The sequence below is a fragment of the Lutjanus erythropterus genome, chromosome 7 (genome assembly GCF_056507025.1).
Source record: "Lutjanus erythropterus isolate fLutEry1 chromosome 7, fLutEry1.hap2, whole genome shotgun sequence".
NCBI classification, from domain to species: Eukaryota; Metazoa; Chordata; class Actinopteri; order Lutjaniformes; family Lutjanidae; genus Lutjanus; species Lutjanus erythropterus.
The window spans coordinates 36,677,018-36,693,611 of record NC_139323.1 but is presented as its reverse complement, the minus strand read 5'-3'; the positions used below and the strand labels follow the sequence as shown (position 1 = coordinate 36,693,611).

At 41.3% G+C, this 16,594-nt stretch overlaps 1 protein-coding gene across 1 annotated transcript in view; it reads left to right on the top strand.

Moving 5' to 3' along the window:
• The first annotated feature begins 215 nt into the window (after positions 1-215).
• The window catches only part of LOC146324345 (uncharacterized), a 58,984-nt gene continuing 42,605 nt past the window's right edge, over positions 216-16,594 (top strand). Inside the window, exons 1-2 of the mRNA XM_084723536.1 lie at positions 216-254; positions 469-614. Of these exons, the coding sequence (XP_084579662.1) occupies positions 216-254; positions 469-614 (185 nt within the window). The remainder of the gene's footprint in view (positions 255-468; positions 615-16,594) is intronic.

The following is a 16,594-nucleotide window of genomic DNA, read 5'->3' as shown; positions in this document are numbered from 1 at the left end:
AGGAGAGGCAGGGACAGGGAGAGCCGGGGCCGGGGCATGGAGCTCCGAGGCTGGGGGGTGTCGGGGGGATGACGGGCCAGGGGAGGAAAAAAGTGTGATGGTGGGAGGGCGGGGTGCTCAGGGGAACCAGGCTAAGGTGGGAGAAAGGTGAGGCTGAGGAGAGGCCGCGATTAAGGTGGCATAGCTAGTAGAGGAATGCTAGGCTAAAATGAGGGATGAAGATGAAGGATAAGGTGGAAGATGTGGAGAAGAAGGCCAGGGCTGAGACGATAAAGTCATAGGGAAGAGGGGCTGGGAGAAAAAGGGGTTGAACGAGAAATAAATATATGGTTTTTCCTGCATAGAAATGCCAGATGAGTGCAGGAGAGGACAGTTTTAAAGCTGAAGAAAACATTTAAAAACTAGTTCAGGTGTAGGAACTAGACTAGACTGGAGTAGAGAAAAGTTTCAAGACCAAAATAATGACAGAAATGCAGTATTCCAGCTTTAGGAGAGGGGATTCTGTTTTCCTTTTCCTGCCATGGATGTAATGCTGGTTTGGACAGCGCCCGACGTCCAATCAGACAACAGGACCGTAGGCCTTGTCATAACAACAACCATGACATCACTGCAAGGTAAGCTGACTGATAGATCGGCTGAATGATTGACCGACTCTGTGACTCTGCTACCGACCTCGGAAAAGTTTGATTGGCTGTCTGCATCTTTCTTCCTAAAGTGCCTCGCTCTCGCCGTCTCCAGGTGTGCGTGCAGATGTGGAGTGTGTGTGAGGCCGTGAAGAGTTTCCGTGCAGGCTCATCTGGCTGTGCTGGTGTTTTCATGCAAATTGATCTCGTAGCAAAATGCCTGTGGTGCTGCTCAGAGCGGGGTCTCTGTGCTTCTAGTGTGTGCTGAGATCTCTGTGGTCTCCCTCCGTGTGTCTCTTTCCTGTCCCGCTGTGTCTGAGGCTCCTACAAACAGAGGGAGAGATGGAGATGTAGTGATCTTTTTTGAATCCTTCCCTTGTTTGTATTAGATGCTGATTTTGACTGATGTTCACCTTGGCAGAGTGACACAGTGTTAAATTAGAGGTTTTAAACAGTTTAATCTATGTTGCATTTCCACTTAGAGTGGGAGTGTCAAACAAAATTTCATCCCAGGCCACTTAAGCATTATGGTTGTCCTCAAACTGCTGGTTGTAATGTAAGATGACTACTTGTTATCATTTGATTGTTGTTGGTTTTGGTAATAACTTAATAATTAATGAGAGCAGATGTCAAGAAAAAGTAATGGCAAGCACACACTGAAGTGTCAAGGCCTTTGCATACAAAAGTAATATATGTGGTAAAGCGAAAGCAACAATAAGGTTTATAAGTTTTGCTTTTGTCAACAGCTGATGAGAACGCCACTGCTTATCTCTTCAGCCAGCTGTGCTATCAGATCTCCCACTATCTCCTTGACTTACTCTGTAATAGTATTTCTTGATAAGCTGACATTGTAAAAATTGTGTTTCTGGTCAGGGCACGCTTCCCATTTCTTCACCATACACTGTTTTAAGGCAGCAACTAAGGATTATTTTAACTACTGATTAATTCAGCGATTATTTTCTTGATAATCAATTAGTTTTTTGGTCCATAAAATGTCACAAAGTAGTAGAAAATGTTGATCAGTGTTTCCCAAACCCCAAGGTGACGTCCTCAGATGTCTTTTTTGGTCCACAACCCAAAGTGTACTATCATAGAGGAGTAAAGAAACCAGAAAAAAATGCACATTTGAGAAACTGAAATAAGAGAATTTTTTCAGAAAAATAGTTGATAGTCAATTTATAATCGATTAATTGTTGCAGCTCCACACTGCATCTTCTGAATAACGATCAATGGGACTCACTTATTTACATAAAATACTGCATGTAAGATAGATTTTAACAGCAGCTGCAGTAAAGCTGGCTTTAAAATTGAGGAGGCATTCTGGGACATGTAGTTTATAGAGACTGTGCTTCTGCAATTCTGTATAGAACTGCATGAACGATATTCCTTCGCCAGTTCTCATGGGCCGTGTAAAATAAAGTGCCAGGCCAAATTTGGCCCACGGGCCTTGAGTTCAGACAGGACCAGTTTGAACACGGCCTTCTGTTGAGCTCCACACAGTTTGCTTAAGGACACAGTAAGGTAATTTAAAAGTAATTCACCTGAGTGCTCATATAATTTCGCTGAACAAACTACAAAATATGCTGTTGTCTCTGACTAAAGTCACAGTAAAGTTATGTCAGTGTGCGGTGGGTAATTTTGATCTTCACCCAAAATGTTCTGATCACAAATACTGGCTGTGCATGTTCTGTTCACCTTTACATATCTGTTTTGTTCTTCTTTTTACAACTTTGACAAAGTGAATATATAACAAATGGATTTTTCTTCAGAGATGTAAACTCTCACAGTCAAGCTGTAGTTTTCCGTGCACAAGTTAACACAAGTCGTTTCCAACACAGTGGGACCGTGGGGCCTATAGGGGTCAACATGGTGTGTGTGTGTGTGTGTGTGTGTGTGTGTGTGTGTGTGTGTGTGTGTGTGTGTGTGTGTGCGTGTGTGGCAGTTTGGGGTCAGTGCCACGGAAACCTGGAATTGAGAGATGGTTGGCTTAACCCTTCACGCCCAACACACACACTCACACGCACACACACACAGACATGTGAACATCAGTGCAGTCTAATCGGCGGCCCCTGGTGATTTGTCCTCTCAGCTTGAAGCCCTGTCATTCCTCCCTGCTCTCCTTACAATTACAGCCCTGAACTGAACTAGAAAATCTGCTCCAATCTAGCAATTAGTCCTGAGGCCACTGGCTGTGTGTGTGTGCATGTGTGTGTGTGTGTGTGTGTATGTGTGTGTGTGTGTGTGTGTGTGTGTGTGTGTGTGTGTGTGTGTGTGTGTGCACTCATGCTCTTTGTGTTCCAAGGACCAAAGAGGAAGACTGAAGTTGGTGACAGCCAAATATAGTGATTTCGTCCATCAATATGTCATTGTGAATTTCATATTTTTACCTTGTTGTAATTATCGTAAACATATTAGTGGAGATGATTGTTAGCCTCACACCAGCCATAGTGCTTCTCGAAGTTAAGACTGCTTCATCCCGAGCCCCTTCAGAGCATCCTGCGACTCGTGGCCCTCCGTCTTTGCATTGTTTTCTTTGTCCGTCTGAAATTACTGAAGAGGATGAACATTTAGGATGAGAATTTTCCGAATTATCAGAAACTTAAACTTTAGCTCCATTTATGCTTAAAGAACCGCAACACTTTCCTATTTTATGGTGTAAAGCGTTACAGAAGATTATTTGCCAAACTGAGGCTAATAGAGGCCAAGTGGAGATTCTGTCCCTTCGTCTGATACATGTCATTTTAAAGAAACAATACATCTGTGTTAAGTAGCCGTTGTTAACTTGGTGTAATTATTGTAAACAAATTTGTAAATGTCAGAAATGACTGTGAAAGGCCTAATATGCAACATTTTCAAAAAAACAACATATTAACTCATATGAAGATGCTCTCTTTCAATTATCACTTCTGACCCACTGTAATTGTGTGATGCTGGCTGCGTCTGCAGAGACCCCGCAGCCCTCTGCATGTCTTCACCTTATTTTCTCTGAATTTTGCAGCGCTCAGGACTGTATTTGACATCCTGGTTGTCAGACTTAACAATCATATACTGTATCTGTCTGCTGAGTTTATGAACAGCTTGGACAAATCTCACTCATTCCACCTTTAAGGATGTCAAAATTAAGATATAATTCTCATCACTTAGTGAAGCAGAGATATCGCAGCTGGTCTCAGTCTGAATTCAGTGAAGAGCGGTTTGGAGGACATTTTATACATTTGTGAAAAGCAGTTTTATCTACATGTATGCTTGATGGGCTGCTCCATCTCCTTACAGTCTTTCGTGCAGTAAAGCAATGCAGACATTTTGCACCAAATCTAAAACTGTGCAGTGTAAAAGCTGTTGCTCTGTTAAGGCTGCAGCTAACAATCGTTGTCTCGATCAGTTAACTGGTCAGTGTTTTTCTAAACACATTTAGTTGTGAAAGTTGTGTTTCCTCAAATTTTCTTTTGTGCACAAACGAGTTTACTGTCATAGAGCAGCAGTTCTTAGCTTTTTTGAGTCGCGACCCCCCAAGAATAACCAGGTTGTTGTTCAAGACCCCCCACCCCATCCAATCCATGTGCCCAAGACTGTTCAGCAATTACTGTATAACACATGAAGGCTACAGGAAGACCGTTACTTTTACGCTCACAAACACACGCAGTAAATTCTTTTCTAAGGCTGGTACAGGTGATGTAATGTAAAAAAGTTTCGAATCATGCATGCTAGACTGAGCAGTTTAACTTTGCTATTGTGTGTTACAACATACAAATGTTTTGTAGAGTTTTGTCTGTTCAGAACATGAAGTTAAGTTTTTTTCTTCTCCTTGAAAAATAACTCAAAATGATCAACAGAATAGATGGTGATTATTTAATAAATGACAGCTAATTGATTAATTGACTTATTGTTGTAGCTCTGATTTTGTTTTTATGTGTGCTCACATTTTTGTTTACAGAAATTGTTTTAATGGCTTAAAAGTAATATAGTGAAATTAAAAGTTTAATTGTGACAGCATCTTTAACCCTTGCATAAAAAACTTTAATAAAAAATAGTTTTACTTTTATGATTGCTTATATTTTTAGGATTATTCTCATAAAAAGTACTCGAGAACATGCACAGTACCACTTACATGCCAAACGATGGCATTCCCGAGTAGCCTCACTTGTCATTATAACAATATATGACTTGCACCCCTGAGACATGTAATGACTGTGCCATAAGCCTATAAACAGAGTGAAAGACAGCCTGGGGTTCAATAGGTTTAAAGTAATCCAATGGAGAATCCTTACAAGTGTGGCAGATCCAAATGAAAGTGCGAGTGTGTTGAGGGATGAGAGGACGGAGTGGACAGGGGAGGAGAGGAGTGCGGCGTGGTCAGGACGCGATGTGCAGGGGGGAGGAGGAGGGAAGGTTTTCATGGCCGGGGGGAGAGCAGGCCTGACTGGGCAGCGACAGAGATGCTTAGTGCCGCCTGGCTTCCTCCTAAAGACTCGGCCTCCTTTTCCCCCCGCGCATCTCGCTCCTGTGTCTCCGCTCTCTCCTCCGCCACCACTCTCTCCATCACTTTCCTCTCTCCTCCTTTTGTCCTTTCCCTCCTTCACCCTCCAGTTCCTCCCGCTTGCTCTCTTTTTCTCGCTCCATTCCTCCATTTCTCTCACTTCCTTAGTTTTTTTTTTTTTTTTCCTCCCCCCCTCCTCGTCTGGGCCATTACAGACACTCAGCAGCGGGCTGAGAGGCGGGGGTGGGCGGCTGCGGCGGTGGGATGGGGAGATTGAGGGGGGACAAAAGCCCTGAGATGCAGCGGTCCGACGAGAGTGGCTGGCTTTGAAAAGAAGCCGGACGGCTTCTTAATGCAGCGAGTGGACGGACAGACTCGGATAGACAGACAGAGCAGACTCAGCCCTTTATCCTCGTCCTTTAGCTGATGCCTGTTTTGGCCAAAAAAGCACATCATCCGCCTTGTGCCCTTCCCTCTATGCCTGATGTTTTATCAAACACATTAAGATGTGATGGAGGGATAGGTGGAGGGAGGAGTAATATAGCTGAAGGCCAGACACTTAAGAGGCTGACGGAGAAAACTTTTTCCGCTCTCTAAGAGGACGAGAGGCAAACACTTGGATGGGATAGAAGAGTGTGTGCGTCCGTTTCTTTCAGAGGTTGCATCTCTTTCATTGTACATTAAGACATTATACATTAGTGTTTCACCATCCCTGCTGTGCGGCTGTTGTTCGGGTTAATGTTACGAGAGAAAATATTGACAGTGAAGTTGGATGCAGCACATTAAGAGAGCTGAAAGCTGCTTACAGGTTTCACAAAACTGCTTTTGAAGCTGCAGCCCAGCTAATAAACCCCCCACACTAAAACACTAACATGCAAACACAATAAAATCTTCTTATCATATTACTTTTGGTCGGAAGCATAAAGCTCTGTACTTTGTTGACTTTTTTTTTCTTGCAGTTAAGAGATCAATAAAAAAAATAAAGTAAAAATAATTTTACAAATCCATAACTCTTTGTGCCACTAATCTTTGTGACACACCATCAAGGACAAACAACACTTTTCTTCAAAAGCTTTAATAGTAAACAGATGAGCTGAATGGATTTACTGTCCAACTCCCATCTTATCAACCTAATTCTCCGACCAATTATGGCAGTTTGTATTCAGTGGTATTATTTTACTCATATGGGAGGGGTCCTCAAATGATATTTTCTGCCTACGTTTATTTACTTGTGTTGGCTGTCTCTTTGTTGTCGGTGGTGTAAGAGTATTATTATGGATTTGGCTCTGAGAGCTTAGCTGGTTCTGATATCAGCTGGACTTTGATCAAATGCAACAAGCTCTAAATCCACTTTAATCAGCGCGGCGTTAGTTTACCAACGAGGAGACTTGAACAACAACCAGAGCTCAGGGACATTTATGAATAAACAGACTTATTGACACTTAAGTAGTTGCGCTAATAAATTTAATTAAGCTAATAAACTTTAATGAAGCCAAAATGACATGAAAACATTTTTGGAGATCAGTGTTGTAATCTGGATACAAGGGTTTGAGTGACAATGGTGTGAGTGTGAGGTGAAGCTTTGTGGAGTTAAAAGTAGGGCTGAGATGATACACTCATCTCCTGATCAATACTATCACGATACGACATGTATTGCAATTTTAAAGTATTGTGATTCAACATTACGATTTATTGCAATTTTTGTTTGCTGTTTTCACACTAGACTGTGGAAAAAGTTGAATTATACACACATTATACACGCTTCTGTTAGTGTGTCAATGAGAATTCACATTACATGTTAGCACTGAGCTAACAGATAACTTCCTGTTATTTGTATATATGAAAAGATCGGTTCACCAATCCCAAAAACTGATTCAGGAATCGTAAAAAGAGGAAACATACATATTACCACTCAGTGATATCTGTGACACAATACCGCTTTTTCTTGAAAAGATGGTGGCACAAAAGAAGTCATCGGAAGGAGTAAAATTTTAACTGATTATTAGACATATAAGACACAACATGGGGTGGAATTAACTAATTACAAATATACTGTAATTAAGTCATTTTTTGGTAAACTTTCAAGTCTGTACTTTACTCTTTTGAGTACATATTGAATTGATCAAACCTTTCATCTGCAAAACCAGGACAAAAGGACAAAAAGAAAAAGAAAAAAAGCCCAGTAGTAATTGTTTCAATTCTATAGCAACTTTAATGTCTGGGTTCACTCTGTCTGCCCCCATTCAGCACCGTTTTAAGACACAGCAGGCAGTTCTTTTCAATGAAAAAGTTCTGAAAAGCTACTGTATGCTACCTGCCTAGCACCTAAAGGCAGTTAGCAATTTGCAGGCGGAAGTCAGCGGGGCCAAAAATAAATTATTGCAGGTTTAATGCTGGCTTCACATGGTGAAACTTTCAAATAACTTCAGCTTGTCGAAACGTAGGTGAAACTAAGTTGCATTTGAGTTGCATAGTCTAAACTTTTTTAACTGATTGATTTGAGCTTGTCAACAGCTTATCACTAAAATGAAAAAGCTAATAAAACAGAAGATGGTCTTTTGGATGTTTTCAGAAGGAAATTATCATCACAGACTACATACAAGGTTGTTAACGCATTACATTACAGTCAGCAGGTGACTTTCATTACTACCAGTTTAGTTGTAGCTACGTTTTAATATAAAACTTTGATGAGAATCAGAGGAAATAGTGATACCACACATCTGAATTGATATTACCCGGTGAAAAAAGTTACGAAATAAGATACAAAGATGCAAATGTAGTTACAGTGAAACTTCCCTCTTGATAAAACCTGGTCAGAATACTGGTGTTATTGGAAAAATGAACAATCTAGCCAGACAATTTTAGTGAAATTAACTGTTAAATTGTGTTGCATGAGACGTTTTTGAATCACTTCATGTAACTGTCAAGTTGTGTGGAAATGATGTTTCATGCAGTTTGCAGCCTGCAACTAGTTGCGTGAAAGTTTCGCCATGTAAAGCCAGAATTATCACAACCATATAGATATGGATGTTAGTTGGTTATGATTGAGTGCAAAGTTTTTTTTTAGCTGCAGTTTGCTCCCCGGAGGAATCATGCTGTGACTGGGTGCAGCCATGTTTGCGACATGCCGTTGTCTTATTCGATAAAATCATTACAAAACAAGTCCCAGCTTCCACTGCTTGCACGGCGGTGTTCACCTCTTCATTCAAAATGTGTTAATACTGAGTGTCCAGATTGCACCATATCTGACACTGCACTTCCTAAAGTAACATACATATAGACAGAGATTCCTTGCTTTATAGTTAGACATGTATTGGACTGCAGCTGCAGTACTTGGTCTTGTGTGAATGGTGACAACTGCAAATTAACCTGTGACAGCGGTGTCACATGAACGGTTCAGACTCAAGAAGAAGTTCATACACTGCATCCAACGTGTGTGAATGTAGCAACAATAACACAGTAGCTCAGTAAATCCTTGTGAAATGTTTAAAAAAGTATTGCTTTAACAACATAACAGGAAGTTTTTCATCTTTTCCTCACTTACTGAGCCCACAGCTTGTTGCTAATTCCATGACTTTAAATCTCTGGAACCAAAGTAAAACCTATATAAAATCACAAAACGTATTTTATTTTGTCTTTGTTTGTAATACCTTAATTTAAAAAGATGGAGGGATCGCATTGTTCTGCCTGCAGCAATGTATTATAGAGTATTAGACCTCAGTGTGGGTGCATATTAGCAGAAGAATGGATAGACTATCGAACAAAGAGGTTATAAGAGATGAGAGGATGGTTTTATTGCACAACAATGGGTTTATAAGGCTTAAACTGATCTGCAGCATACCTACAACAACGGCCAAACACACACACACGGATGCAGGCATGCACATGTGTGCATCCAGCAACCCAGACCAACCTGAGCACGTGCCAACAAGTTATACACACACACACACACACACACACACACACACACACACTGAGTCAGAATAGCCAAATCCGGCTAGCCCACTCCTAAGTCCGGCCAAGTCCATCTACTGTAGCCACACATACACACACACACACACACACACACACACACACACACAAACTGCCCAACAGCCAAAACCCAGTGACATCCAGGCCAACTCCCCATTTAACACGGAAACACACACATATGTAAAATGTGACCACACAGCTTAGCCCCCCAGTAAGACCCACAGAGCCGACTGTGCATGTGTGTGTGTGTGTGTGTGCGCGCGCACGCTCACTGCGGTCAGTACTGAGGCCTTTTCCTGCGGTTGGGGAGTGCGGATGGAGGGATGGAGAGGCAGAGAGAGAGAAAGAGGATTAGAGTGATATGGAGACAAAGAACAACAATAGTTTGTCACATTTTGTCAGAGAGGATTTTATGGAAAAGCTGATTTGGAGTCTGCCACCAACAAACAGCGATCGGAAATATGGGATTTATTACTAAATCAGTTTGAGAATTTGCATGAAGTTTAACAATGCCTAAGTGTGTGTGATACTTCCTAAATGCGTGTGTGTTGGTGTGTGTTCGTGCAACTCACTCAGCAAATGAACAGAAGTAAATTTCAACAGCAAAACATGATAAAAAAGTTATTTAGTTTGGATGTGTGAGGACTGTGTCAGTATTTATTTCATGTTGGTGACATTTAACAAATTATGATACCAGGAGTGAAAGCAGTACCCTTGAAGTGATACTGATACCAGTACAGTACGTCATCTGATACCTTTATTCCTACTTAATTCTATTGTGTCAGCAACAACAACGAAACTGATGATGGAATGGATCTATTTTTTTTTCTAGATTTGGGTACAAAAAGCATCATATTCAGGTATTGTTTGACTGGAGAAGTTTTAATCCTACTTGTTACTGGGTTATTTTGACTGATACTTCAGAGGTATTGAGCAGGGCTGCAACTAACAATTATTTTCAATGCCAATTAACCTGTCCATTATTTTCAAGATGAAGCAATTTGTTGTGATGAAAAATATTGGTCACTTTTTCCCCAAAGCCAATGGTGACATCCTCAAATGTTTTGTATTGCACACAAACCAAAGATATTGAGTTTACAGTCATAAAGAAGTCAATATTTTCATTTAAGAGGCCAGAATCAAAGAATTTTAACTTTTTTTCTTAAAAAATTACTTAAACTATTATTGATTATCAAAATTGTTGGCAATTAATTTAAGAATTGGTTAATAATCTAATAATAATCTATTATTCGATGCATCTCTAACATTAATTTCCCAGTTACAAATGTATTGATTTCCTCCCAAGGATTAAAAAAGCATTTTTGATTCATGATGATTTATTCTGAGTACTGATTCCCAGCCCTTCTAATTAGTTTGGTCTAATTACTGTTAGTAAGTGTTTAATGTGATGTTTGTACTTTACATTATTATCATCTCCTGCTGTGTGAACAGAGTTTTCCATTAACACATCTGCAGCTGTAGCGTCGGAGTTACATCAGCATGTGTCGTCCATCACGCTGGAAATGACACCTTTCTGTCAAAAGCAGCTGCTGACCAGGACACACACACACACACACACACACACACACACACACACACACAACCAGTGACTCTGGACCATACAACATCTGTATCTGGAGTCTTGTGTTTTCAGTTTTGTAGCTCTTACTGATCATGAGTCAGAGTCATGTAACGTGGTCTCAGTTGTTGTCAGGTTTTATTTTGGGGATTCTTTTTTAAAATCACAACCAACATCAGCAATGGAAAACGCTCAGAAACAATTTTGATCTATGTCAAAAGTAAGAATTATAGTGTACATGTACAAAACATTTTACACCTGAGTAAGTTGAGCAGTGTGTGGAAAAATAGCAAAGATGTTAAAGAATGTACTAAGTGAAGAATTCCTGTGAAAACAACTGGATTTGTATGTGATGCTGGATGTCGATCCCCACTTAAAACTAAATACTTGCTCCGTGGTACATAATAGATGGTGACACGGGAGTGGTTCAAAAAAGTTCCTGGCCCGTCCCAATCACACGACAGACTGAAAAAAAAAACATCCTGTCCCATCCTAATCTTATGACAGTAAAAAAACCTCATCCCATCAGGTGACTTAAACAAGAAAAAAACTAAATCCTGTCCCGTCTCAAACCCGTAACATTAAAACAAACAAACCAAAGCAAAACAAAAAAACAAAAACAATCCTGGTTCAGCTCAAATCCATGACAAAGCAAAGAAAAAATCTCGTTCTGTCCCAGTCCCATGACAACATTTTTAAAAAAGACTAAAACAGGAAAAATAAAAGATTAAAAAAAGAATGAAACAGACAACAGAACAACCAGCATAATGTTCAGAACAAAGAAATAGTTTATTCATATTAGAGCTGCATATTTATATCTAAAAACAGACCTGTTCTTATTATGATTCCTGTCCCACCCAGTCCTGTTTACTTTTTTCCTGTCACGTAATAAAAGGTGAAATTCCTGTGACCCACAATGTTCCTCTCCATCAAATTTCATTGAGCTATTTTGCTAACTAATACAAATAAATTACACTGTTGATATAGCCTCCATAGAAGAGGATTAAAACAACATGATTACTGAGATCTGCCTGGTTTTCTTTTATACACAAATTTAACTTATTATGTTTAATGTCAACATCAGTAAACTGATGAAATAACTGAATTAATAAAACATATTGTGCATCTGTTGAGCGATTATTGCTCTTTCACCTCTTTGCTTGCTAAACAAGGCATTACTGCAGCGTAGAAGCCTCTGAGATTTGAGCTACTTTCATCTACAGTTTAGTCAAAATGTCGCCAGAGCGGCAGGCAGCGGGAGCTTTCAGACACAGGCCGTGTGAGGCGGGGAAACAGCGGGATCGGTTTGAAGTGAATGAAATGATTTAATGTTTCAGAGTCGGCCTCGCCCCTGGGGAATGGAACGATATGGGCTCCTAATTGACACCAGGTCAACTGCTTCCCTCTCTCGCACACACACACACACACACACACACACACACACACACACACTGCTTTCTGCTTCAGCTGTCTCTCCCACTCTCTCTCTCTCACACACACACACACACACACACACACACACACATTACAGTCTCGCCAGTAGCCAGACCAGTCCAGTGCCGGCCAGTGCCGGACAAACAAAGGCCTGTGCTGTCCGACTATAATGATGGATGACCAGCAGGCTCATATTTTATAGGGATTTCACAGGAGTCAGTGCGTTCCCAGGCTGAGCTACAAGTCAATAGCCCTCTATGAGGCTTCCCCAAAAAACTCTAGACGACGTGTTTACGAAATCTCGAAAAAAAAGGAGAAATGTTTTATGATTTTATTAGGCCTGAATCAGCCATTGATAGAGCAGCAGTTAATGACAGCTGAATGCAATTAGCAGCGAGAGGAATGTTTTATTAGTGTCAGTATTAGCTGACTGACAGAACTCCAGTAGTCGTCATTGTTCACTTTTGGACCGTGCGGACAGATTATGCATCGCAGTCGTCATGCGAAAGTGTGTTTAGTGTTTTTAACGGCGCCGTATTGCTGTGATACCTTTTTAATCGGGTAAATCTCTTTCTCAACAGGCCAATTAGTCTGTTATTGAGTCCTGAAATCTTCTTTGCTTGAGAAAAGCTAAAAAGAAGCTGCTAATGGGGTGGTATTATTCCACTTCAATTCAAATCTTATTTCAAGGATTTTCTAAATTCAAAGGCAATTTTTCTTGATACTAATGCATCAGTCTGCCTTGGTCATTTCTTAGAAATACTATAAACAGTAAAAGATGAATTTCCTGGTGGTTTTCTAATGTTTCTTTGATGAGGGGAATGTGTCGCATGCAATTTCTGTTTTCTATTAAATTTAGAATAAAATGCCCCACAAACTACTGGGAAGAAGATACCCTGCACTGGGTGAATGTTTACCAGTATGTTGATTTGATAAATGTAAAGTATGTTGTTTTTGGTGGCAAATGACTTGAGAAGATGGTTATCTTGTCGTGTATCAGACCAAAAGCAGTGGTAAAGAGCTGAAAGTGAAAAGATGCAGCTAATTTACTTTTCCTGATTACTAGTCCAGTTGCATTGCACATTTTTTGTTCCATTTTTAAAGACAAGAAAATATGGTAACTCTGTCTCTGGGCTGTGAAACCTTCATTTCTCTGTACATGAATCATGTGAAGTGCAAGGCAGTGTCCTAAAAACTAACCCTAATGCCCTAAAAGAGCACTGATATTGGATGATCCTGCAAAACTCTGGATTATGTTCATTGACTTTTATTTGATATAATATCTGTACATGCAGTGGCATGGTTAAAGTGGTAGAAAATAAACCATGATTAGGATGAGACAATTACAACACATCATGTCCATTCAACCAACCCTGATGTTCACACGCCTCCCACACAACTTCCTGCACTGTCACCAAACGTTGGCTTTGAGTATAAACTGTGAGTTGGTTGGAGTGTGGTTTGACTTTTACACCGTGGAAAATTGCACCCCATCGTCTGGAAGTTATAGAGCCATAGTTACATATGTAACTCTTGTTTGGAGTTGGACTTTAAAAAGGTTTTTTTTTTGCAAATCTACATCCTTGATACTGTTGACACACACACCATCTATCCTGTTGAACTCTGTTTCCACTCCTGCATGTACTGAACCCTTGCTAACGCTCAGGTCTGGATCACCGTCTTGGCCTTGAGTGAAGGTGGGAGACTCAGGGGGAGAAAAGCCTTCCTCTTCACATGACCTTTTAGTTGCAAATGTCTGGTCACTTGTGGCGCTGCGTGGAGTCAGCATCAGTGCTGAGGATATGAATGGATTTTTTTTTTTGAAAGGGGCACGTTCAACCTAGCAGTATTTACAGGTTCCACTCGGTTCTTAGTATCTGAGAATCATCTCAAACCTGAGTTGGAGCGGGACATACAGCTTTTTCCATCAGGAAACCGGGGCTTAACAATAAAGATTCAGAGGCTCAGGCAAGTAACTTTGACAACTAAAGAATTAAACTTTTGAACTATTTTGACAGCGGATTAATCATGCTGCCTCTTTTTGTTTATTATCATATTAAACTGAAAATCTTTGGGTTTAAGACTGAGAAAACATTTAAAGAGTTAGACTTGGACACATTTAAAGGCATCACCTTGGACTTTTAAAACGAGGATGGACCTTTTCTTTTTGCTTTTTTCTGACATTGCAGCCCAAAGATTAAACAAAACAGAACTTAAGTCTCTGTTGTTATTTAACAATAACTAATAAGACTATTGTACAAGGGCAAGTTAAAACTTACTTTGGGCAAGTAGATCCCTGAACTTGCCCAACTCGCTCTCTACCTTGTGGGACTTCTGTGTTTAAAAAGGTCAGATTCAAGTCACACAGTAGTAAAGGCTGTCTGAGGGCGAGGTGATTCTATAGGCTTCTTCGAAATGGGGGCGTGCTGACCGGCATCTTTGTTATTGGGTCTAACCACAGGCAACGAACCCCAGATGATCATCTGCTTCACTTTCAGAGTTGGAGACATTCAGACTGGGATCTGACCAGTATTTTTTGTTAGTGCTTTGCTCAAAGGCAAAGGACTTAGAACGAGAGTAGTAATAAAACCACATTTTTTAAAAATTCAAATCTAAGTGACCTTGTAAACAGTTGCAAAAGTTAAAGAAACGTGTTCTTCTTCTAGTCACCTTCAGTCACACAGTTTTGCCTCCCCCAAACAAAACACAATCTGCTCAAGTTACGAAACCTGCAGATGGAAGCCGTGACACGATGTGGAAGGGAGCGCAGGTGTCAGAGGTGACGCCACCAGATGATCAGCTCCCTCCGTGACATTTTCAACCCCCCGATTTTTGAACGTGCAGCAAGAAAACACGTCTCGCACATCTGAACAGCGCCCGCGATGACATCTAATCAGATGCCAGAGGAGACGATGGTGTCAGAGCTTAGAGAAAACACACTGATTCCCCACCGGCTGTATTGTCACTAAACGCCGCTTCTCTCTATGGACTGTAAATGATTTAATTTGAGCGCCAGATGTGGCGTTTAGATTCTGCTAGCGCTCGTTGAGAGAGACAGGGGGAGGAAGAGAGAAGGGAGAGACAGGGAGGGATGGAGAATGAGGAAATGACAGGAAGGAGAGAAACAGCTTGGCAGACCGACAGCCAACAGCAGCCCAGGCACTTGACAGAGCTCTCAAACACCATGATTGTGTGTGTGCGTGTGTGTGTGTGCGAGTGTTTTTTCTCCACTTGTGTATCATGACAGCTGAATGAAAATCAATCTGCTTCTACATCTGCCATCTTGAGTGTCGGGGAGTGCAGATGGGCCTTCCCTGTCACACTGAGCTAGCTGGCAGCCGACCAACTCAGGTCTTTCCACCTCTTCTTTCCTCTCTTTTCCAATCTCATCCTCTTCTTCTCTTCCCTCCTTCTTCCTCCTCTCTTCTCCTCTCCTCTCCTCTCCCCCGGTCTTCTCCTCGCTAATCAGATGCCAGGCTCTGAAGAGGAGTTTTTTCCTGCGTTGACGTCTCCAAGTCACTCTGACAGCAGATGTTTGGGGCCTTTCGAAGCCGCAATCTGGGCTCTAATCACCCTCATTGACGGCTCCGAGGGCCCCTGTTGCAGCTCTGAATGGCAAATTAAAGCGTTTTTAGATAACGTTGGTAATTGGCTAAATCGTTCATAAGCCCGCAGATCACACTTTTAATCTGCAGCCTAACATGACGGATCATGAAACCGAGACAGATCTCGTCCGTGAGTGTTTTGTGGCACGTTTCCTTGCCCCTCCAGCCCGTTTTGGTTCCTTTCCTGATGTGTTACAGTATGTTTGATACTTAATGATTTGCCCATCAGATTAACAAACACTAATCGTTCCCTCTCTGCGCTGCAGTTTGTCTCAGTGTCAGGCATCCCTGCTATCCCCTCTCCTCTCTCGTCTCTCATCTCCCGAGCCCATCTCATCTCTGGCATTAACTCCATTAGCCTGGTAATTGGCTCTTAAAGCAGCGGCCACAGACTCCGAAGGCCACTTAATGTCCATCTCCTTCCCTCCCTTCTCCTTTCTGCTCCCCAGTCGATCATCTACCTTCCTCAGTAAATAGCATTAACTAGTCCCGCATAGAAATCTGAGGCCATATTAGTGTTATCCTCCCCTCTCAGCCTATTGCCAGGCTTATGAGTCCCGATCGTAGGAGATGATATGGCTAAGTGGATATTTTTTTTCTCACATCACTCCAAAATGGGGCTCCAAATAACCCCCAACTGTCACAGATGAATATGTAAATTCTGCGTATGGAGATCTTCCTCCGTTTTTTAACCGAGCCAGAGAAACTAAATCTGTATTTAAAATATGTGGATGTGGAAATTCAGCTCATCATCACGGCCTGCCCCCCCTCAACGCGGGCCTTTGCTTTTCATTTCCACACAGAAGATGAAATAAAATGTGAAGGTATTTCTCTCTGCTGTGGAAATTCAGACTGTCGAGGGAAAGACTTTTCATCCACAAGTTTTCTGTTTTTATTGATTTGG